This window comes from Pogona vitticeps, chromosome 9 (assembly GCF_051106095.1).
Source record: "Pogona vitticeps strain Pit_001003342236 chromosome 9, PviZW2.1, whole genome shotgun sequence".
NCBI lineage: Eukaryota > Metazoa > Chordata > Lepidosauria > Squamata > Agamidae > Pogona > Pogona vitticeps.
In genome coordinates this window covers 8,213,163-8,237,411 of record NC_135791.1, presented here as the reverse complement: position 1 = coordinate 8,237,411, position 24,249 = coordinate 8,213,163, and the positions used below count along the sequence as shown (strand labels likewise).

Here is a 24,249-nt window from a genome sequence, read left to right as displayed (position 1 = left end):
TTTGCTTCCCAGTCACCTATGATATCTATCTATATCTATCATGTTTTGGTATGTGGTCCAAACCACGACCCAAACCACAAAGCCTGTTTGTGGTTTGTTTGTTTTTTTAGGGTCATACTGTAGTTCAGTTCTTGCCCATTTCTCATAGCCACTAATATATTCATTTCATTGAGTCAGGAAAAAACGTATGTCAGCAGTAGACATGGGCATTTCATATTCATATCCAGGGGGTACAGATATGAAGCATGGCACCACAGATGCCACAGCAGTTCATTCCCACCTCCCCAGAGCCAGCCGGGCCCACTTACCAGGCTCCATGCAGAACATGCATCCGTCAGCACCAGCATCGTGCCAATTGCAGAAGTAGTCCCACCACTGCTTCCCTGCCTCCCCTCACAGCCAACCGCTCAGCAGCTGAGCAGAGAGACTCATCTTCCCACCTCCTCACTGGAGTGGTCGGCTGTGGGAAGAGGCAGGAAAGCACTGGCAGGACTACTTCCACGATTGGTGCAACAGGACACCAAAGCCAAGTATATCTGTTGTATCCAGCAATTTTAGGATGGATGTATTTTAGGGTTGGCTGTATTTATTTGTCCTCGATGTGGGTGCGTTCTTCTTCAGGTGGCTTCACTTCATTATCTATTGCAGGAGGACCTTACAGATGTCTCTGCTGCCATCTCCACTTCAGCATCCTGAGACATAAACACTCTGTAAGGCAGGGGCATTTATCCACCAGGATGTCATTACCTGGAAAGATGAGATCTTCTATAATAGAACCACGCTCTGTCTCCATTTTTTTAATCTGAGAGGAGGCTACCAGGTTGGACTTGGAAGTCCACAGCAGGATGTTCTGATTTCCTCCTGCTGAAATATATTCAAATATATTGAACAGATTTGCATCATCCAAAGAAAATTTGGCTATGGTAGATCCATACCTTGCTGCAGTCTGAGGTGAACAATCCATCTAACTTGCAGTCATGAACTATGCACTGCAGGTAGTATATCACTAAATAGCTGAGGTACAAATCAAAGTAATCTCAGTTTGAATCTCATACTTTATAAGCCAAGCAGTAGGGTAGTGGTAAATTATGAAGCACAGGCACCAGTCAGGACAGACCCCCCCCCCAGTCTCTCCCCTCAATGGAAGCTATGTTGAATCATACCAGCAAACCAGTTCTAACAGAGTGCATCTTTACAAGGAACGTGTATGTTGGGAAATCCATCTCTACCAAACACATTTGTGCTAACCAAGAAGTCCCAGTGACAATCCTGCGAACTTTGACTCCACTACATCAGTGATGTCGTGAATTGATGACATGGCTTTAAGCAAGTCTACAGATATGTGAAGAAAGATTACCTGATCAATGCCAGACTGATTGTTACAGCTTCATCAACAAACTATGTATCAACTGGCAACTGGTACAGTGGGGTCCTGACTTGAGAACTTAATCCGTATTGGAAGGCGGTTCTCAAGTCAAAAAGTCTGTAAGTCAAGTCTCCACTGACCTACAGTGCATTGAAAACCGATTAATCCCGTAACAGGCCGTTTTTGTTCCATTTTGGTTTTTTTCTGGTCTATAAGTCAATTCTCAGGCTGCAAGTCAAACCTAAATTTTGCGGCCAGAGAAGTCTGTAACTCAAAAAGTCTGTAAGTCAAGCCGTCTGTAAGTCAAGGGTCCACTGTATGGTTTTAGAAACTAGTGTTGTGTGGGAAACTTCTGCCTAAAGGCTGCAGTTGCGTTCTCTTCCAGTGACGCGCAAACACTCCTGGCAGGAACAGAAGCTGCCAGTGGGCAGGGTAATCCTTCATTCTGCCTTTTCGCTTAGAGCATTAGATCAAAGAGTTTCCTCAGCCAATCCTGGTTACGATTAGGTAACTAGTATCCTATCTGAATTCTCACAACATACTATGTAACTCATACTAAGTCAATAAAGGGAGCACTCAGGGCGTTGACTGGAGGCTCCGCTGGCTCGGACATCTGCTTGTTGACTCTTTGTACTTTCTCTAAGGCTAATTGCTTTCTTATTGTTTTGTGATCACCCACATCATTAGCCTTCCTTTGTTTCATGATCACCGACAGTGCTGGATCAGGATAAGGGGGAAAATAATTAAATGACTTCAGCCCAGTCATACTTTGTTTGCCTGGCCCATCTATCACACAGGACTACTGTACAAGGGCTAGGAGGAAGAGAACAATAAACAGTCATCATTCACTTAAAAAACCTTTTTAATGCAAATCAAAACAAATGGCACTTTCTCCTTGTGTATTTTCCTTTTACCACTGGCTTTAATGCTTGAGCCGTTACTCTCTGACATCATCAGCCAAACCCTAAACCCCATCCCCAAGCTCAAGCCTCCCGAGGGATCCCTTTCATCTTGGGAAATCCTTTGGTGGCTGGAGTGAGGAATCTTTAATCTTAAATGTTAAAGAAAAAAACTGGGAGGGTAAAAATCCTTCTCTGCTCCTTTCCCTTTCCTTACAGAAGAAAGAAAAAAAGGTCCAGCCCAGACTAGTCACATCAGGCAGTCACGTTGCTGAAGGGAGATGCCTGCTAGAATTTGATGAACCAGGATTTTCTTCCAGAAGGTTGAAGACAAAAAAACATATATACAAAGAGTGTGAGCTAATAAGTTTGGCAAGCTTGGTTCCCAGTTTGTAGAGTACATAGGAGATATGCCCAACCTGCCAGGTCCAGCCCTCCCAGCATGCAACAATATGATCCACACTTGAAACAACATGTCAATGCAATATTCAAAGGGCAGATGGCTTATGGATGTCATGCCTTGTGCTTTGTGTACGAGTGTGCATGCATGTGCGCACATATGTCCATGCACCCATGCACATGTGCACCCATGGCATGAAAACTTCCTTAAAGTCTTGTAACATCATGTAAGGGGGAAGAAAACTGCCAGGGAAACTATGGAAAGGAACAGCTAAGAATCCAACTGTAGAAGCTGCAGGTGGGTAAAACAATTCAACAACATCAGCAGCTAAAGAGGAAAACAAATCAGATTTTTTTAAAAAAAGTGACAAAACCCACAATGAGTAGGTGATGGGACTTTAATACAGTATCTTGAATGAGAAGGGTTTGTTTTTCTGCTTATTCCTTCCCCCCCCCCCCCAAAAAAAGCAATCTTAATATGTTAAGACAAGATTTCCCTTCCTATGGTGACTGAGAGCTGAGAAGCAACAAGGAAATATCTGAGCATAAAAGACATACAAAGTGCCTTTTCAAAAGTAGGTTTTTTTGACTGTCATTACTCAGTGCATGATCTCAATAACATCAGGAGCTTGTTCCCTTTCTGTTGGGATTGATTGGGATTAGGCAGGAGTCTTCAGTGAAGGGTGCAATTTGCACAAACAGAGCCGGGTCTCTTTCATGGGAGGACTGTGGGTTGTTCTCATATATATATATATATCTCAGAACTTAACTGTGAGGTTGTAAAAAAAAAGGCAAACAACAGACAGAGATGAATAATGAAGCAACATTATTATCTAGCTTTCTGATTAGTCCTCCAAGACCACAATTTCGACATTATGGACTTGATGCTGATGCTCATCAACCTCAGCTACCACCTTCTCCTCAGTCCTCACTTCCGTCCCTAAGATCACAGCTTTGGCCCCCGGTTCTTCCGTCTCACCTTCTGGATCAGGTGCTGGATCTATTTCTATGATGGTCTGTCCCTCTTCAGAAGTGCCGTCAACAGCCTGGATAGCCGAGGTCAGGCCAGATTCCATGGCCACCAGTTCCACAGGGTTCACCACTGTGGCCACGTTAGTAAGGCCACCGCTGTCCTGCACAGCTGCTGAACTCAGCAGGGCCAAGCTCGAGGACGGGTGAAGGGTCAATGTGTCAGAGGAGTTGGTCTTGGAGGAAGAGACCACGGTGGCATAGCGGAAAAGCTGGGAGCCTGATGGCAAAGTGTGAACAGTCACTGGGCTTGAGCCCTGGCTGATAGTGGCCGTGGGAATGTTGCTCACAGAAAACTGTTGCCCCATCGGTGCAATGGTGATCGGTGAAATCACGGTGAACTGAGGCTGCTGGATGGGGGCCGAAGGGCTTAAGACAGTGGCTGATGCTGGACGCTGCAGCCGAGGCCTCTTGGGGGGTTTTGGGGTGCTGACAGGCATCAGGACCACGTTTTGTACAGCCTGAGATCTGATCTTCTGATCTCTAGTGATCTTCTTCTGCTCCTCCAGCTGGCGGCCCAGGTCTGCAAGAACAATTTGTTGTGCAGTCAGTTGGGAGAGAAAAGCCTTAAAAATACCAAGAATATGGCACAGGGTGAACAAGCACCACGAGTCAGTAGACCATTTTTCCTTCTCCAGGGTGCTCTGTCTGCTGCACTAGCCGCTCCAAGTGAAACTGGGAGAGACTGGAAGGTCAATTCCATTTCAAGTTTGAAAACAGGAAAACAAGGAGTAGAGGATATGTGTTGTTGTAGAGGAAGATAATTCCTCCAGGAATGTAATTCTCCTGTATTTTTAAAACAAAATTTTAAAAAAAGTGGGGGAAGTAGTCTGAAAATCTTGGGTAAGGGTTAGGGGCTGAAACAATGGATCAGGATGCATCATTTGTACCTTTGGCATAGCAGGAAAAGAAAGGTGGGATACACAGAGCTATTTCCGCATGGGTAAGAAAGCAGCTTCTTAGCACAGAGTTAATTTTCAGTTGCTATAGTTCCCATCGGAAGGTTGGTAAGGTGGGAGGAACAGATTGTCTCTGCAGACAACTCCATTTCATCCAGAGATCATAAAAGGGGAGGAGGCAGAGGAGGGAAAACATTCAAGATTCTCCCTCCTTAAATTTCTCATTCTATTAAAGCCTTCCAGATTGCTGACAAGCAGGCAACAAAGACTGCTAGAATGAAGATCTCATGGAAGTGTCCACTCTTTGAACATGAACCTAACGCATCAAAAGTGTTTCCAGCTGTTCAATATGACTGTGTTAGTATGACACCATTGTAGATAAATTAAAGGGACTGGAATGCCTACTACCACACAATAATAAATTGTAAACACAACTAACGCTAATAATTGCAGCAGTTATAAATAAAAAGTCACTGTACAGTGGTGCCTCACTTGACGAGGATAATCCGTTCCAGCGAAATCGCTGTAGAGCGAAATCCTCATCCAGAGAAATAAAAAAGCCAATTGAAATGCATTGAAAACCGTTCAATGCGTTCCAATGGGCGAAATACCTGCTCGTCCAGCGAAGATCCTCCATAGGACGGCCATTTTCGGGTGCCTGTGCAGCGAAAAATGCCTCCTAAAAACAGCGGGGAGCCATTTAGAGCAGCTGGCGGCCATTTTGAAAACCCGACGATCAGGTGTTTTGATCGTCGTAATGCAAAGAATCGGTTCCCGAAGCAGGGAACCAATCGTTGGGAAGCGAAAAAAGCCCATTAAAACATTGTTTTGTGATCGCAATTGCAATCGCAAAAACAACATCGTAAAGGAGATTCATTGTCAAGCGGGGTAATCGTTAAGCAGGGCACCACTGTACTGAATAAGATACTGTACTACAAAAATACACCAACACATCATAATTAGAGAAAACCATTAAGTGGAATATATGAGATAGCCAATATGTGACCAAAAATTCTTAACCTGGGGCCAAACTTTGCATGAGTGCAAGTATAATGCATGTTTTTAAAAAAATCTTACCAGTGACCTGGCTGTGGGAGGCTAAAAGAAGGGTGATTTTGAGAGAAGAGAAATGGCCTAGGTGCAAAACACTTAGAAACAAACACACTTTTTATACAATGAATGAATGTGTTTAGAATATTCGAAGGTCTGTTCTCAATATTGAACATACCTGCAAGTGTATAGAGGAACTGCTCTTCTCCCTGATCTGTTTGACTCTTCCTGTTGTCCAGCACTCTCTTGACTGTGTCCATCAGGCCAAAAGTATGAGCAACATTATTTAAGACAGCAGCATCTGTAAGAACATTAAGTTGCACACCGCTGGATCAAACCAAAGTCCTATCTAATAAAGCATTCCATTTACACACTTGCCAATCAGACGTTCGCAAGTAGGACAATTATTGCAACAGCAGTCTGCTGTTCCCGTTGTCCAACAAATGATATACAACACATAAATGCTATTAACAGCCTTATCTTCCATGAAGTTGCCCCAACCCTTTTTAATCTGTGTTGCTCTTGATGCATCACCAGGTAGTAAATCTTACTATACAGATGGATGCAGTGTGGAGAAATACTTCCTTGTACCTTCCATGAGTTATAGTCCAATATTCTAAAGGGAGATTTAGTATCCAGTCAGAAAAAGATGGAGGTTCTCCTATTTTCCAGTACAGAACTGCCTACTGCTTCTGTAGCTGTTGTGTATGAGCTTCACTATAACAAGACGTACCTACAAAGCAGAGTTTGTAAAACTTAAAATTTTGCCTATATTTGGCAGAACCCTGCAGCCAACATGGAAACTGGCCTTGCTGCTGGGGGATTCTAAGAGCTGGAGTCCAAGCAAAACCAAACCACTTACATTATGTCCAGAACTACAGTTACAAGAGTATTTTTTAAAAAATTATTAAGAAATTTTAAAAAACTACAACGAATAATATTTTTTTAAAAAATCTAATAAACAAACTACAGAGAAAAACCCAGATTACATACACTGTGCACCCCAACACCAGGACCATTAGAGAGTAACCGCTTAAACCATTTACCCTCCTTGAGCCCTCTTTTCCCTTCCAAAATTGTATTGACTCATGTTTTAAACTTTTCCTTTCCCCTTTATCAATATAAAATCAACCAATTATCCCCATATATCTGCAAAAATACCTTTACTATTTATCCCCTTAACTTCTACATTTCATATAAGTTTCATCAATTGCTATATCCCAAACCTCTCTATACCATAAAGGTAAAGGTTCCCCTTGACATTTAGTCCACTCGTGTCCGACTCCAGGGGGTGGTGCTCATCCCGATCTCCAAGCTGCAGAGCCAGCGTTTGTACATAGACTGTTTCCGTGGTCACGTGGCCAGTGCAACTAGACACGGAACGCCGTTACCTTCCCACCATGGTGGTACCTATTTATCTACTCGCATTTTTACATGCTTTCGAACAGCTAGGTGCTAGGTTGGCAGGAGCTGGGACAAGCAACGGGAGCTCACTCCGTCGTATGGATTCGATCTTACGACAGCTGGTCTTCTGACCTTGCCGCACACAGGCTTCTGCAGTTTAACCCACAGTGCCACCATGTCCCCTCTCTATACCATAATGATATATTAATCCAATTTCTAGCTTGCTGCTGTTAAGATATTAGAAACTAGTCCTCTGTGCCTACTTATCTCCCCTTTCAAATATTGATAAAGATATTATTTTAGAAAATACAGCTAAATTTAAGTTGCTCATTTTATCTTTCTAAAACTCAATTGCCAAAATTTATATATATATTTCACATTCATACCACATGCGAAAATAAAAGCCTATTTTTGTCACCCTCTCCAGCAAATTTTAGAACTATTATCATCTATTTGATTAGGTTTCACTGTAGTTGCCATTTTCATACTAACTTATAAAAATTATCTTTTATCTTTACTTGACATAGATCTCAATATTCTAATATTCCACATATTTTTCCAAGCACTACAGCTTGGAAATCCCAAATCTCCTTCCCATAACATTAAGTAAACTCTCCTGCTCTTCTGCTTATATTTCTGCAAAATATAAATTTTACTTACTATACCTTTCCCTATCTTCTCTCCTACTCTTTTTTTTCTGTAAAATAATTCCTTCAAATTTTGTAGCTTCACTAAATTTAACTTCTTCGCCCACTGTTCTAATTAGATAACATTTTACCAAGAAATAAAATTTCTTTTATTTGTTCTTTATTCCCCATTTTTTCTAGCCAGTCCTAGATCTTTATTATTTTTTCAGAATACGTATGTTTATTGTTTGCGTAATGGTAGCATCATTTTTCCCTCTATTGTTTTATGGAAAAGAGTCTTTACTTTTCTTAAAGGTCTTATAATACTCTGATCCTAATTCATTAATACCTGGCATCTTCTCTATTTTTAAATTAATCCTCTATTAAAATGATATTCGGTTATTTCAGCTAACCTCAACCTATTGCTACTCTTTAAGAGTCCACCTTTAGCTAACTTTAGGACATACATTATGCTCCCCTAGCTTCTCCCTCTCCCTTTGTCTCTTATAGATTATGACTTTTTATAGACTATGACTTGTGAAAAATGTTAATTTTCCAGTTCATATCCCTTCCTACTGATCCCGTTCAAAGTTGAGTCTCCCTGGAATTTCCCTATCTATACAAAATTGTTAATAACCACTTCTTCACTCTCATATTCCAATCATATATCCAATTTAAATTTTCTTACATCTTCTTCATAACAATATTCAATTCTCTTTTCCCCAAAGTCTCAACCCTTTTTCTCTTTTGTTCCTCAGATAGTTCCAAACTACCTGAACATTTTTAAAGTTAAGTTGATTCTCCCTGTGTAGCTGAAGGGCCAAGCAGTATTCTTTCTAGTTCATTACTCTTTTGCGCTCCTTGCATATCTTTGTCTGATATACTAGGTTGATCAAGTTGTTGATCATCCCACTCTTATTCCCACTCTTGGTCATCCATCAAGCCCCATTTGTGAAGAGTGTTTAGGCCTTCCTCAACTGATGTTTGTTATCTTGTACATTTTCTTGGCATAAAAAAACTCTCAGGAAAAACTGAGTACCCCCAGAAATATTCTATATTGTGCTATATTTCTTTCTTATATAACTTAGCAAAGCACACCACAATATATCTGGGAGCTGTTCTTCTGCTAAACCCAATCAGTTACAAGAGTTATTGGGGGGGGGGGGTCATGACAGCTACATCCGCTCAACCACCCCTTAACACTTCTCTCTTTCTTTTATTGATACACAATATTTCATCAAGTTTGAAGGAAGAGATTATGATTGTAATCTATGCCTGCATTTAACAATCAGATGCCTGTTTAAAAGAGATTTGAGAAACCAGTCTATTAAGGATCATACTGAAAAACTCTTTAAAATTGTTAAGAACACTGGACTTAACAAATAGATTAAAGGCTTACCTCGTCCACTATTCCAATTCCTCTATTGGCCCACCAAAGACCTACAGAAAGCCCAAAGGCAAAACAAGAGGCCCATTGCCCTTTCCTCCTATTCCACAGAATCATAGAATGGAATTCTATAAGGGCATCAAGTTCAACCCCCTGCTCAATGCAGGAATCCAAACCAAAGAATATCTCACAGGTGTTTGTCTAACTATCTCTTAAATGCCTCCAGTGTTGCAGCTATTTCAAACAATCAAAATATTTTACTTGCTGTCCTGTTTTACTATGTAAATGTTCTTCACATTAAGAACATTTTGTTAATGCCCCCAATCAGCCTTGACTATGGAATGGTCTCTCACTGATGTTTGCCTGGAACCACCAAAGCTGATACTTTAGCAAAGCCAGACAAAAACATTTTCCATCATTGTCCTCCTCTTCAGTAGCAGCCTGGCCATTCCAACATGTTTCATAGCTGCTTTAGTACTCTTTTACAGATGTGCTGATTTTTTAAAAAGTTTGGGTTATGGCTTCTGCAATTTTTACAATATTAAAAAAAAAATTTATAGCACTGGCATAGAATGCAGGAGACCTCCTACCCACCGGTAATCTGCAAGGATGACTGGCCAAGCCTCTGCTGTACACCTTTCAGCACCTCTTCTATCTCCTTCTGAATGTTGCAGACAACTTCTTCCATCAACCCCACATCAGCGATTCCTTTCCAGAACATGAGTGTATCCTCTGGCACAAGAAAAAGGAGAGACTTGGAAGGAAGAAATAAACTAGGAGTTGTATTGCGAAGCTAAACTGATCAGCATGCCAAGACCAGCAAGCTGTTATGCACCAGAAGGCACTTCTGGAAATTGCCTCTTCAGTAATCCACCAAGACCTGAAGGTGCAAGGGAAAATTCCCCACCACTAGGATCCACTACAGACTGCTCAACCTCCATTTAAATAGAAAGGCTGTAAAATTGTGATTTCACAGCTTCTGCAAGTCTACTGAGTCTTCTCCTCATGGATCCTACAACCTTCAAACCGTTACAGCTAAAGGAGCAACTGGAACAGCCCCAACAATGAAGGACTTGGGAATTTTAAGGAAGGATACTTATCTCGATTTCTAGCAACACTTTTGTCAGTCAGACTTTTTAAGGTTCCTGTGTAATAACTTTTATTTTTGCCAACTGTATTAAAGATCAAGTATGAGATAGAAAAACTGTATACAGTACAATTATTTTATACAAACGAAATGGAGACAGTAATAGAATTTCTGCAGTATGCACAATAAAGTTGATTCCACAAATGGAGAAAGTATGGTCTTCTAGATGTTCATAGACTCCATGTCCCAGCAATTCTAGCCAACAAATCAACTGACAGGGGAGCTGTTGGACGGCAATCCGATTATCTAGAGGACGACAAGGGCGATCCAGTGTGGTGTTGCAGCAGACAGAGTAATGGACCAGGACTCAAAAGACCTGGTTTAATTTCCTGGCTCTGCCATGGAAACTCACTGGGGAGTGCAGCTGATAAAACCATTCCTTAAATATCAGTCTGATCTTGGAAACCCTATTAGGGTCACTGTAAGTCAGTTCTGACTTGACTGGATATAACAACAGAGGACTACAAGCTCCCCAGCTCTGTTTTAGACACAGAGGTTATCTTTGGTGAATCTGCATATTTTTAATACCAAAAACATGTGGCGTGCTATAGGAACTATGTCAGATGGGAAAGGGAACAGGATCATAGAGCAGCCTTCCCCAACTTGGTGTTCTCCAATAGCCATGGTGGCTACAGATGCTGACAGTCATAATCCAACAGATCTGGAAGGCACTAAGCTCAGGAAGACTGCCATACAGAAGTCTCTACGTATGTCAATACTTATTAAGAATTTCTGAGTTCTGAAGTCGGGGAACAAGAGCAGAAGAAAGTTTTTCCCTTCATACCCTACTTGTTTGTTACATTTCTAGCCTGCCTTTTATGCAGTAAGCCGAATATGGTATACAAGGTTGCCATCCTGCTAACTACATCCTCACATTCATCTATAGTTGGTTGGGTTGAGAAAGTGAGTTTCCTAAATCAGTAAGACTCGGAGTTGAAGACTTCAAAATCCCACAATAATGCTTCAACCACCTCACCACAATAGCACCAAACTGGCTGTATCTGATTGATCACTGGCAGAAACAGAATGTACTAGTGTAGACAGACCTTTGGCTGATCCAGCAGAGATCCTCCCAGTTGGTTACACAACTGGACATGAACAAGCAATGGCTTGTGTAGATGAAACATCGATCCCAGGTGAGAAACAGGACTTTTGTATTATCTCAAATGAAATATTTGTGGTTCATTGTATGTTTAGACGAGAGGCATCAAGTGATGGCCATGTAATATGCATGTCTCTGTGAAGCAGCTCACAAGAACTACAGTAAGTACTAAACCTCCTTTAGCTGATGGCTTACCCACTGATAATTTTTTTCTTCATTCATGAGTTTTATGCTTAGGTCAGCAACAACATTCCCTCAGCCATGCAGGCATGCAGTGCTGCATCGGGAGCATGCAGCTGAGCCAGTGTTGCCACTCACTTGTTTCCTTCCAGTCGTGGTCAGACACACACACCCCGCACACGCGCACACACACACAGACACACACAGACACACAGAGGACACGGCCCCCGCCCAGCGCTCTGGAAAATCAGAGGGAATGTTGGACTCAGCAAATGGTATGTACTGTCCCATCTGAAAGACTACCTCTGAAAAACCTGTTGCAACTCAGCAATCCAGATATTGAATACTAACTACTATTATGTGGCCACACACAAAATTTAAGTACTGATATGTGTGTGTGTGAAGAAGGAAACCAGCAGACTGGTGACTCATATAGGCAAATGACAAGAACATACCTGAAATCTCCTCTGGGTCTTTCTTGATTCCCTCATCAGTTGCCATGGTGACAGCTGCTGTCAGAGCAGAGTTCCATTCAATCCCTTCCTCCACACTCTCCTCAGACACTGCAATCTGTGTGATGCTTCCTGCAGTACATGAGAATACAAGTCAGGATATTTCATGGACAAACTGTCAAGGTGGCTTTGCCAGGCTGGTTTTATACAGACTGTCAGCCACCTATGCATTAGCAGAAATCCAGAAAAAGAACTGAACCACTAAATCCAACCAGGCTCTCTCTAGATTTCTTGGTTTACAGTTCCTATCATCCCAGCCAATAGGGTGGTCCCTCACGTCTGGAGGGCATCTAGTCAGGATCCCACTGATCAAAGGAAATCCAATAACCAATAACATTACAACACACAGCACAAGAAAGAAAGGGGCTGCCAGAAAAAAAGAACTATTCTCCATGCCCAACATAGAAATGCAATCAAAGAACACAGTTGCACCAAAAATCCAGGAAAATACTTTTCTGGGAAGTATTAATTTTTGTGGGCTTCCTTATAATGTAAAATGTACTGGCTACACATTGAACCATAATCAGATTCTTGTATTTCAGTGGTTCTTTACAAGCTTAAGTTCTGCCCACAGATAAGGACTTCGTAACTAATTCTAAATAGAGCCAGTAACACAAGGTATTAAAGTGGAGAAAAAGTTCATCTTACTGGCATATTTAAATTATTATGAATTTAAATTATGGGAGAAAGCACCAAAATAGAGACACTTCATAATCTTATTCATAAGAGAGGAAGGATGCAAACAACAAATGCCTTTGATGAGGGGGAAATGGTGCCATAATTTGCATGGGATTTGCATTACAAAAGAACCAGTTCTGCTTGCACTTCAAGCAACTTCTTTTTAAAATAATTAGGAATTTTGCCAGCTTCATTAGACACAAAACTGGACTAAGTGGTAGGGTTTCAAATAAGAATAAACTGCCAGAAAGCAGAATTTGCAAAAAGGTACCCAACGTCCAAATTTTAAAGAACCCAAAACAGCAGGAGATAGGGAAAGCTCCAATGTCTAATCTTATAACAAGATACAAATCAGAAGGGGGGGGCAATTCCACAAAGAAGGTTCTCAATCTTCCATAGGCTTTGGAATGTTGTGCTTTTCAAAGGGTTCCCTAGAACCTTCAATTTCTTCTTAAGGTTTCTCAAAGAAAATAAGAAAATAGTAACACTTTGTCTTCTGTTTCTGTTTTCTTTAGAAATGCAAAGTTGCAGGAAAATGTCAGGTGTTCTCTAGCAAGCTGCACAAGACAATAGCTAGACCCAGCAGAGCAATCCAGGATCTGATACAAACTAGGAGCAGCCTCTAAGATAGACTCCAGAAATCTTTACAATGAGGTGGAGAAACTCAGGCCCTAGGGCTGAATCTGGGTTTCCTTGGATGCCCTTGTTTGCTGATTCCCTTTGTATGGCTTTTTCCTCATTCCAAAAACCTGAAACGCCTCTTATAACAGTTAGTTACTGGCATTAATGACTGTCAACCAAGATATACTATTGATTGATTGATTGATTGATTGATTGATTGATTCAATTTGATTTGATTTGATTTGTATCCCGCCCATCTGATCTAATAGACCACTCTAGTATGTTTGTTACTATCCTTTTGCCTTTTAGCTCCCAATCATGGGCCCCCAGAATGTCTCTGAAACTGAATCTGGTCGAGCTGAAAGAAGTTCTTTCATTCTTCCTCTGCAACATTCCAAGTTGCAGCATCTCCTTAGATCTCGGGGACAAGACAAGAAAATGCAAAATAAAAAACTACGTTTGCTGCATTTCCACTTTACTGCTTTCTCCTTGAAGAAACGAGCTGACTCTCTCAAGGAGAGGAGTAAGAACTGGACGAAGCAGTGGTGCTTGGTAGTGGATACTTGTTTGATGTTGCCTAGTAAGAAAAGATGAGGAAAGGGGAAATGACAGATGGCAATGCCACACCCTCTCCGTCCCCAGCAGGAACAAATTCTACTCCTGTTCACCTGTTCCCTACCATCAGCAGACGCTGGAGTCTGAACCATGCTTTGTTGCCCTGGTACGGGTGCCCTGGCACTGCTGATCAGGAGGTCAAATTTGGTGCTGCGGCAGGTGTTTGTGCAAACTTTGTCATGCTGATAGAAGTCAATTTGGCCAGAGTCCATCATTTTTCTGTGGAGAAAATGGAAAACAAAGCCCACAGGGTTGAAACCGACTTTGGATATTTGCCTGAAGGGAAAAAAAAGCAACAAAGACTGCATATTTTGGGCGCAGATTACACATTAAATGTGCACTTTGTATCGTGTATTCTACCTTCACAATCTTACAATGCAATGATAGGATTTCATATTTTCAGTAATGCAAGAAAGTCATTCTTCTCTCCTGCTAGTCTTCATGGGTGCCAAGAGACGATTACAAGTGTGTGGGCAATCCTTGTCAAAAATCTCAGAAGCTGGGGAATGCATTGAACAGGATTTTGTCACTGCTCTTTTTTCAGACAACAAGAATCAAAATGAATTAATAAATGAATGAATGTACCTTTTCCTGAGCTACAGTAAAAATCTGACTTTTATTGACCTAGTCCCACAGGAACGACTCTGTATGTGTGTCCAATTTATATAATCAAAGGTACTAAGAAACAAGCAGCAGGAGAAATGACGTAGTCAGAAGAAAAACCTGTTTTAACAGGGACTGGGCATCTAAACAATATTATGTTACAGGGATATTGGCAAGTCTTCATGTCCAAGTCCCAAGTCCAAGTCTTTCATACCAAGTCCCGAGTCCCAAGGCCCAAGTCAGAGTCCCTATTCAAAATAAGCTTTTTCCTGAGAAAAAAAGGGAGGGGTGGGTGGGTTTCAAGTTTTGAGTCAAATCCAAGTCATTGAAAAAAAACTCCAAGTCAAGTCACCAGTGTGACGACTCTAGTCCCCATCCCTGGTAAGTTTAAGTGAAAAAACATAAAATGACTTCTTAATTGTATTGCCTACATTCTGCCTATATTTTATGATACCCTTCTGTTGTTCTCTTTCAATCCTATCTCAGACACTCCTATTCCAACATTCACTATGCCAGACTTTTAACTGGCAGCAGATAAAAGATATGTGCACAAATGGGTTCCAAAGAAATCTTTCACAGAAATCCACAGCAGATTTTGAGAAGAAATGGCTCACAGTGGCAGAAGGCCATTACCTCAGCATGATTCCTCCAAGGCGAATAGCTCGCTTCCAATCCTTCAGGGTAGACTTGCCAGCCAGATGAACAAAGTGCTTTGGGCTGATGAGCTGGTCATTGAACTAACAAATGGATAGAGGAAAAGAATGTAACTAATTTCTTTCCTTCCACTCTCTCTCCATGTCAGCAAGGCAGTCTCATAAATCACAAATTCATATAGTCAAGTCATACTGGGAACTTGTGAATGTAGCCTTAGTGTTCAATGACAGAGAGGGTAGGTAGAAGCTGTTCTTCTATATTCCATACTAGTACTTTCAAACTTTTCAAAGGGTTCATCCACAACATGTTTTCTTCCCCCCTATCATACATATCCATGTTCCTCTATTTCTCCCTGAAATAACTAGAGGCAACTGGGGAGAATCCTGTATCTTTAGAAACAGTGCAGAAAAGGGAATTTTGGCAGGCATTGCTTTCCTCATCCATACAGCAATTTGAACCTATTAACAGTCCATCTTCTATTAAAGGTACATAATAAGCCTCTTCATGGCTTTTCATTACGACTATCCCAGCTGAGTGAAATGGACGGGGTGGTGGTGGTGGTGGAAAGGACTAAAATGTAGCCCATACAGAAGAAAAATGTAGAAACAAGTGAAGAAAGAGTCACCATGTATTACCTTGACACATTTGACATTTATCCCGGGGCAAACAAATTTCTTCCAGAGCAGCATTGCTTTACTCTCTCCACATGTGATGGGATAAGCAATCTCAATTTCCTCATTGTTTTCAATGGCACTAGCATCTGTAGGCAGAAGAGGGGACGGAATGGACACTGTTCATTTCCAAACAACAAACAATGTAAAGAAAGACTCTAAAGTCAGTCCCAGAGCGCTTTGGATTCCAGTTCTTGGAATCATGTTGTAGTCCAAAATAAGAATTTTTCCAAGCCCTGACTCAAATAATTGCTTCACCTAGTCCAATGAATGCCAGTTATCCTCAGTATCTCAAGCAGAGTTTTTCCCCCCAGTTTGCTACCTGGAATGTGAATTACTAAATATGAGGGCCAACGAATACAGGGTGTGTACTTCAACACCTCCTAATTTATGTATCATATTTATAAAGCACTCTGTATTCAAGAAACAATTGCTGAGTGGTTACAAAATACCAACACCAAAACAAAAACGTGTAAAACAGTGGCTAAAGCTTGCTGAATTAAAAATAATCAAACAATGAAGTTGATATCCTAAAAAGCTTGAAATCAGACGTTAGAACATTCCACAGAGTGGGAGCTGGTCTATGAGAAGCTCTATTCAGAGTGGTCTACAGTCAAATATTATCCTCCTTAATGGCCAAGAAGCAGTCAAGTTGGTTTTTTGTCCAAAGGCATCACATTACAGTGACACAAGCCTGTGTGCTGTATTTGGATTTTTAAAAAATCAAACAATGCTTTGATGCTAACTAAAAGTGGACAATCCTAATCTTTTGCCCTCACGCACAAAGGGAGCATATTGACCAAAGACTCGTCATTGCTTGCTCTTGTCCTGACAAGGCACAATCTGTTATTACATTTGAACAGAGCACCAACTTAAGGTAGTTTTCAGGCCTTATGCAGAACTTTGTTAAAACCGGAGATAAAACATAGTACTCATGTGCATTCTCTTAGGACACTTGCTCCAAATTCATAAACTTCTAAATGTAAGGAACACTTGCTACATGAAAATTGCCAATTATTTCATTGATCTATTTAAAAAGAGACTCTCAACAGTTGGGCTTTCTCAGTTCTTTCTACAATTCATAAACTATCACTCTGTCCCAACAAAGGAGTGACATGGCAATAGAAGACAAGATTTGATTAGGATTCAGATTCAGCACTTTGGATAGCAGATCACTTCACCTTGATCACTATCAATCACTATCAACACAGCCTGCTTCACTATGGGCATGAAATGATGTCTTGTATCGGAAATCTTAAGAACTGTATATTTTTCCATTTGTCATGGGGAAATGGGTAGGGACACAGAATGGAAGCCCATTCCTTGTCAAGACCTCTTGGTGAAATAGGGTCACGGAGAGAGAGAGTTACCCCAACTGTTTCTGAAATGCAAGTATCATTTGCCCCCAGTGCAAACTGGGCTTGCCTATAGAGCAAGGGAACCATGTAGACCCCAAAATACTGAATCCTGCCAGAGACTCTTAGGGAAAAGCTTATATGTGCCTTCACTCTCAGTACTAGAAGTGGCTGATCTGAGTATGCATTTATTGGGAGAGTGATCAAGGCTTCAGAGACATCTGATGTTTCAGGATCACACTGCTTTGCTTCAACCACTTTGGGAGAAAACAAATGTTGTCTCAGTGGCAGTACAAATACTTGGAAAATGACCCAAACAGACTTGCATCTCTGCTCAGCTAAATTCAGCTTAATTTTATTATTTTATAATACCACTGAGAAACTCACCAATGCCTTCTTCAAGCTTGTGTATGGTGTGTGTCTCCACGGCCACTACAGCTGTACCCGTCTCAGAACTCTCTTGATAAATCCTGTGGCAAAAGGACCCATCAATCAACAAATTCTATAAAGTATATACAGTTTCTAAGGAATAACCTAACATTTTAAAAATGTGCATGGCTTAGGACCAGGTTACCTGAAGAAATACCTGCCTCTGCATCAATCTGCCTATATATTAAAATGATCAGTTCAATAACTTTTATAGGTGTGTCTCCCCATCAAAGATTAGAACATTTTCTCCACAAAGAGGCCTGCACTGTTTCAAGACCAACTAAAGATATTCTTATTTCATCAACATTTAACTGTTAAGCACTGATAGTTTTGTTGCCGCCACCTTTTAAGCTTATCAATATTTTTATAACAGTGTTACATTTTTACTTATTACTGTACAATATATTCTACTAAATAAAGGGAAATATAAACATTAAAAAATAAGAAATACATTTTGTATAACAAAAAACACGACTCATTTTCTTGCTAGCTTATTAAAGAATCAATATACTATTCTAATTCAGAAAAAATAGATAACTAAAACAAAAAGGTCTGAGGAACTGGACTTGTCTACGACAGCTCACATTAAAATACAGCAGTTAGTCTTTAAGGTGCCACAACTTTTTTGTCTATTTTTTATTTTTCTTTTGTTTTTGACCGATATGCTTGCACAAACTAACACCGCCTATCTCTTCTAAAACAAAGAAGCTGTTACTATCATCATGAAATTCATATGCTCGATATTCAAAGATAAATCCTCAACATGTTTCCACAAAAATAAGACAGGGTCTTACATTAAGTTTTGCTCCAAAAATGCATTAGGGCTTATTTTCAGGGATTGTTTAATTTTTTTCATGGACAACAATCTACATTTATTCAAATACAGTCATGTTATCTTCTGGTTGCTGCACAATGGTAGAGGTTTCACTTAACTGGGGCTTATTTTGGGAGTAGGGCTTATATTATGACCATCCTGAAAAATCATAGTAGGTCTTATTTTCAGGTTAGGTCTTATTTTCAGGGAAACAGGATAATAAAAATAACTATGATCCCACTTTCTATTCCAAACTGAACCTCAGTGCCCAGGTGCTAATTTGAGAAGACACAAGTCAAAATGACATTCAGTTCATTGATAGTTTGATATATATGAAAGACTGTGATATAATGGCTGAAGTCCTGTTGCCAAGCTATGCTCGTGTAACTCGAAGCAACTGTGCACATGTATATCAAAACTAGTTACTCTGTGCAACTCATGCAATTTGGTCTGTCTGGGTGTAATGCCCTGTTCCACAGGCTACATTATGCCACCTGCAACTGGATTTTAGACAATAATGAAAAAAATGTCTTTTATATTATGGCAAAACTAAAATAATTAGCTTCTAATTATAAGAAATAGAATTTTGACTCGTGCTGTCAAGCAGTCAAACATGCTGCCTTCAACAGTAGCAGACTTTTCCTTAGTTAGAGATTTTGATGTGGAGTCACGCTGGCCACGTGACCACGGAAACTATCTATGGACAAATGCTGGTTCTGTGGCTTGGAAACGGGGATGAGCATTGCGCCGTAGAGTCGAACACGACTGGACTAAATGTCAAGGGGGGAACCTTTACCTTGTAGCCTACTTAGGAGGGATGTTGTAACATTGTGTTTCTGGCATCAGCAGGGGTTGAGGTCCATTTTATTTATGTGATTGTTTTCTATCTAACTATGAAATGAAAGACTAAGATTGAAACCACATTAAAACCTCACCATTTCAATCCCTAAAAACTAGAAATGCCCAATAAAACTGTATTTTACACAAGGGACACATGATAAAAGAAAATCCAAATATACAACTGGATAATTCTGATTTTTGCAACCAACTCTGAACTTGATAAGAATCATAGAATATACTCACCCTTGCTGCACTGGCTGTAGTTGTAATATGACCTGGGTTTTTGTATCTTCTGGGTTCCCCCCTTCATTTCCTTCAGTTGGCACAACAACCACATCCCCTACAGGGATGCTCACTTCAGCATTTGCCATTTGCTCACATGAAGTCCAAAAAGCTGGGGGACAGGTGTACTGCAGGTGCAATACAAAAACAATGGCATGGGGGTTGGTGGCTATTGCTTTGCAAGGACAGATACTTTGCTGTCTGTGCCCACAGAATGAAAGACAGTCGTTTCTAACTACACATAATTAACATGACCATAATAATATGTCACAGAGAACGACATGCATTGTACTCAGATTTTACAGCTGCCTGGGATAGAAAATAAGAGGGGAGCAAAGGCAGTAGAGTAACATTTAATTATTTCATGCTTAATATTTATGAATGTTAGCCTCCAACATTTCACATCTGAAAACAGAGATATTAATTTTACAGTTCTGTGCACAGCTTCAGCATCACTGTCTATTGGCTACCACCAGCACTTCCAAATATACATACTGCTAAATGTTATGGGGGTATCGTGTACAGTGTTAGTTTGGGATTGGAGAGATCCTCACTGGGCCATGAAAATCACTGGATGGCCCCAGGCCAGTCACTCTGTTTCAGCTTAAGCCCACCGCAGTTTGGGAGAATAACTAGAGACAAAAGCCATGTAAACCCCACAGAGGGAAGACAAAATATAAACATAACTGTCCTGTCTGCTATTCATCATTTCCTATGCAGCAGCCTATCCTCTAATTAAGTTAAAAGCCAAGTTGTGTGTTTGTTCTTGGATTAAAGACAATATTACTGAAAGGAGACAATATTACATCACTGTTAAAAGTATTTGCTGCTGCTGTTATGTGCTCTCAAGTCAAAATTGAGTTATTCCAACCCAGATAGGGCTTTCAAGATTAGTGAGGTATTTAAGGAATGGTTTTACCAGTTCCACTCCCCCAGTGAATTTCTATGGCAGAGCCTGAAAATCAAACCCAGCTCTACTGAGTCTTAGTCCAGTAATCTATCCACTACACCACACTGGGTACCCATGTCAGTACTTATCATGGGTGAAATGGGATAAACCTAAACATATGGTGCTTTGATTTCATATACATCTGCATATGAATACATAAACAAAAGTATTTCAAGAGCCAGCCTTCAGGATAAACTAACAAGATGTTACCCATTATCTACAGCAGGAGCAAAATCTAGTGAGCTTGACAAAACAAACATTTATTCTAAAGAAGCTTATTTCAATGGAGCTTACTCTCCAGGAATTCAAACACTGCAGCCTGTTAGCCTAGTCCTAGACTTACCGTAATCACTCAGGTGTGTCCCATAGAATTCAGTATGGCTTACTCTCCAATCAAATCAGAACCACAGCTCTAGGTTATCAAAAAATAAATTGTCAAGGGAGGTATTATTATATTTTCTTAGATTACTTAAGTCTAGTTCTTTATTATTATTATGAGGAAAAGCTATGGCTTAAATGTGAACACAGTCCAGATCAAATTACATTATAATCGGTTAAGAGCTAACAAATATTTTGCCTCAGCCCACAATACTTTATGTGGGAAGCAAAATGATCTGAAATTTTTTTTTGACATTAAACACGAGGAGGAAAAGGAAGAGAGACTTTCATGTTGGTGCCAGATTATCAAAAAGGCTTTGAAATAATATTCATTACGAAATGGAAGGCAAGGCTTAGAAGGAGCAGGATTTGAGCTGCAACTTTTTTTGTAAGTGGCACATGTGTTGGAATGGCAATCTCCCTCAGTCGCCTCATCTTGCATCAATTAGAATTTATTGTCATTGGCCACATCAGTGGAGGAAACTATGTACTCCACTGCTACTACTGCTTTTTGCGGGGTGGGATCACAATTACCCTTCTACAACAATTTTCTTTTATAAATGAACTTGCATTTTTGCCACTTTTTCTAGATGGCTTTTCCCAACATATGTGTGTGTGTGTGTTCTGTGCTGTCAAGTCAGAAACAAGTTATAGTGACCTTAATATGGCTTTCAAACTAAGTCAGATATTTAAGGAGTGGTTTTACCAGTTCCAATCCCCCACTGAGTTGCCATGGCCAAGTGGCGATTCAAACCCTATTCTCCTGAGTCTTAATCCATCACTCTATCCACTACACACCAGGAATTTCCAACATAACAAGGTTTTATTGCATTTTATCATTCATATAGAATATTTTATTGCTGTGTATGTCATATGAATTGTTTTTGCGTTTTTTTGTTTTGTTTTTTTCTTGTTTTTTTGTTCTAGGTCTCATTGAAACAAAGAACATCAATGAAATGAAAATAACTAGTTCAGAAACTGGAAAATAACTTGTCAGGCTATTGCTAGGTGTCATCTCAGATGTGTGTCTGGTCATGCACCTGATCATACAACCAAGATGTACCCCTAATACCTCATCAATTAGCTGCAACAAATTATGCAAACCTTACCAGAATACAAATGGGATTCCGGCCATTATTGTTAAAATGGCTTTCGGGATTTTGAACTTTAAATAAATCCTTGCTTCTAGGTTTTGGGTCAGTTCATGTCATACAGCAACATCTTCTCGTTGTATTAGCAGTGATAGGGCAGGCACCAATTCAGTATGTATAACAAAAGCAAAACTACTGTAACATCTCTAGGTAATGGACATACTAAACTGAATTTTCATGGGTTTCAGTCCACTTCCTCATACATGCATCTGAATAAACTAAAATAAATAAACTGAAATTCTCACTGAAATAAATCTGTTACTGACAGAGGCCTGAGTACTTTTGTTTTGTAATATATGCAGAAACCAACTAAGACAGGGAGCTTTTTGAATAGTAATTCAACAAGGAAGGCTAAGCCACCCACCCCAGTCAAGAAACATGGAACTCCAAACGTATCTGAACATTTCTTGTGCTTTCACAGGTCACTGCAGCTGCTAAAATTTCGTTGTATGTGTATATACTTACAATGACAATAAATTATTATTATTATTATTATTATTATTATTATTATTATTATTATTATTATTATTATTATTATTATTATTATTATTATTATTATTATTATTATTATTATTATTATTATTATTATTATTATTAAAAAGCATAATTAGCTATGTCAGGGAAATATAACCTAGAAGATGGGGATGCAAAGACCAGGATACACATGTGGTAAATCTCCTCCTTCCCTAGAATATGGGTAGATCCACAGGAAGAGCCACAGATCCAGGCCAGCCCATCATCTGAAGGGAAGAAAACGAACGCGGAGAGCCCTATTCAAAGCCTTGGTCTCCATTTTGCTCTTCCAAAAGATTCAGGTTCCAAAGGCCTGCCCTCGGGGGGCCCATTTTATGGATTATACGGCTCCTCTCTTCTCCCCCCCCCCAAGTTTTACACCCTCTTTGCCTGAGGAAGGGCTTCCCTTCCACCTCGTCGTCTTTGTCTGGTTTGCAACTTTCCAGGGACCCACAACTTAGATTTCTGAGGTGTTTTCCCACAGACACACACACACACGGGCACATTTTGGTGGCTTTCCCCTCGGCCCAGAGCGCTTCGGCCGGGCTCTTCCTCCCTCCCACTCTCGGGATAAACTCGGCTGAGAAGGGGAAGCGAAGGGGGGAAAAAAAACTCCCAGAGCCGGGCCTCGCTTTCGCCTCCCCGTTTCCCCATTTCCTCTGCCCTAGAAACCCCCTCAGCCCGCAGGATGGGGGTGTGGGGGTGGGGTGGGGAGCGAGTGGGCGGGGCTCCCTGGAGGAGAGGTGTGGCTTCCCGGCAGCCCCGCCCCCTTCCCCCCCTCGCGCCAGGCCAGCGGGGGCACCCCCCCCTCCTTTCCATTCCTTCCTTCCACCATTCCTCCTCCCTCCCCCCTCCCTCCCCGCAGCGGCGCGGCGACGTTCGCTCTCCCGGCGGCGGCACGTACAGCGACGGTGGCGCCCGTGCGCGGCCTCCACGCAATCCCCTCCCTCTTCTCCACGCACACCCGCGTCCGGCCTGGCCCCTCCCGGCTCCCGTAGCGCGGTTGCGGCAAGCACCATCGCCCTGTATTCCCTCTCTTCCACTTCCCCCCCTCCCCCTTACCGTCTTCCGAGCGGTCGAGTCTTGAAGCTGTTGGGGGGGGAGGGAGAAGGGGGAGCGAGCATGCGCAAAGCTGGACACAACAACTCGGCTGGCGGGACTTCCGGCCGCCTCCTTCTTAAAGGGGCCGGTGTCCTAATAAATGGGGTTCGCGTTAGTGTCGGTACCTGAGGGGGGGGGGACGGACGGGACTGTTTTTTTTTTGCAGCTTGGAGCGAAAGGCTCGCAACTTACCTCATGGAAGAAGGGGAGAGATGTCCAGGCTCAGAAAGCGAATCCAGTGGCGCCGTCCTTTATGACTATTAATAGGACTCAATTGCTATGAACAATGGACAGCAATTCCTGTTTCTAATAATTATTCAGTATACAGCGACGGAGGAAGATTATTTATGTGCCCGTCCTGACCCCTCTTGACTTATTATGGCGGCCCTCGGAGTGAGTGATCGCCACCGCCTGCCCTGAGCAGTCTCCTGCAAACGCCTCCAAACTCAAGCCTATGGCTTCCTTGAGGAAGTCTGGCCATCTCATCTTCATGCCTCCTCTTTTCTTGATGCCTTCAATCTTTCCCAGCATTTACAGTGGTGCCTCGCTAGACGATGATAATCCGTTCCACTGAAATCGCTGTTTTCAGCGAAAT

At 41.2% G+C, this 24,249-nt stretch overlaps 1 protein-coding gene across 6 annotated transcripts; it reads right to left on the bottom strand.

Annotated features, from left to right (window-relative positions):
• Nucleotides 1–2,210: 2,210 nt before the first annotated feature.
• GMEB1 (glucocorticoid modulatory element binding protein 1) lies at nucleotides 2,211–24,046 on the bottom strand. 6 transcript variants are annotated; one of them, XM_078380042.1, is made up of 11 exons: nucleotides 23,847–24,046; nucleotides 20,855–20,923; nucleotides 19,524–19,690; nucleotides 17,585–17,667; nucleotides 15,807–15,931; nucleotides 15,151–15,254; nucleotides 13,979–14,133; nucleotides 11,944–12,072; nucleotides 9,654–9,791; nucleotides 5,821–5,943; nucleotides 2,211–4,216 (listed from the first exon to the last, which is right to left on the bottom strand). In XM_078380042.1, the coding sequence occupies exons 3-11, from the start codon at nucleotides 19,649–19,651 to the stop codon at nucleotides 3,510–3,512; spliced, it is 1,692 nt and encodes a 563-aa protein (XP_078236168.1). In that variant the 5' UTR covers nucleotides 19,652–19,690; nucleotides 20,855–20,923; nucleotides 23,847–24,046; the 3' UTR covers nucleotides 2,211–3,509. The 6 variants fall into 6 exon arrangements, with proteins under 6 accessions (XP_078236168.1, XP_020662579.2, XP_072835552.2 ...); XM_020806920.3 differs by lacking the exon at nucleotides 23,847–24,046 and adding an exon at nucleotides 23,616–23,718; XM_072979451.2 differs by lacking the exon at nucleotides 23,847–24,046 and adding an exon at nucleotides 23,458–23,597.
• Between the last annotated feature and the right edge of the window lie 203 nt (nucleotides 24,047–24,249).

Bases quoted from the DNA above. Each gene is read 5' to 3' on its own strand.
- GMEB1 (XM_078380042.1), bottom strand. From the start codon at position 19,651: ATGGCAAATGCTGAAGTGAGCATCCCTGTAGGGGATGTGGTTGTTGTG. The intron at 12,073-13,978 runs GTAGGGAACAGG...CATGTACTGCAG, and splicing joins GACTCCAGCGTCTGCTGATG to GAAGCATCACACAGATTGCA. The intron at 5,944-9,653 runs GTGGGTAGGAGG...ATGTTCTTACAG, and splicing joins GTCATCCTTGCAGATTACCG to ATGCTGCTGTCTTAAATAAT.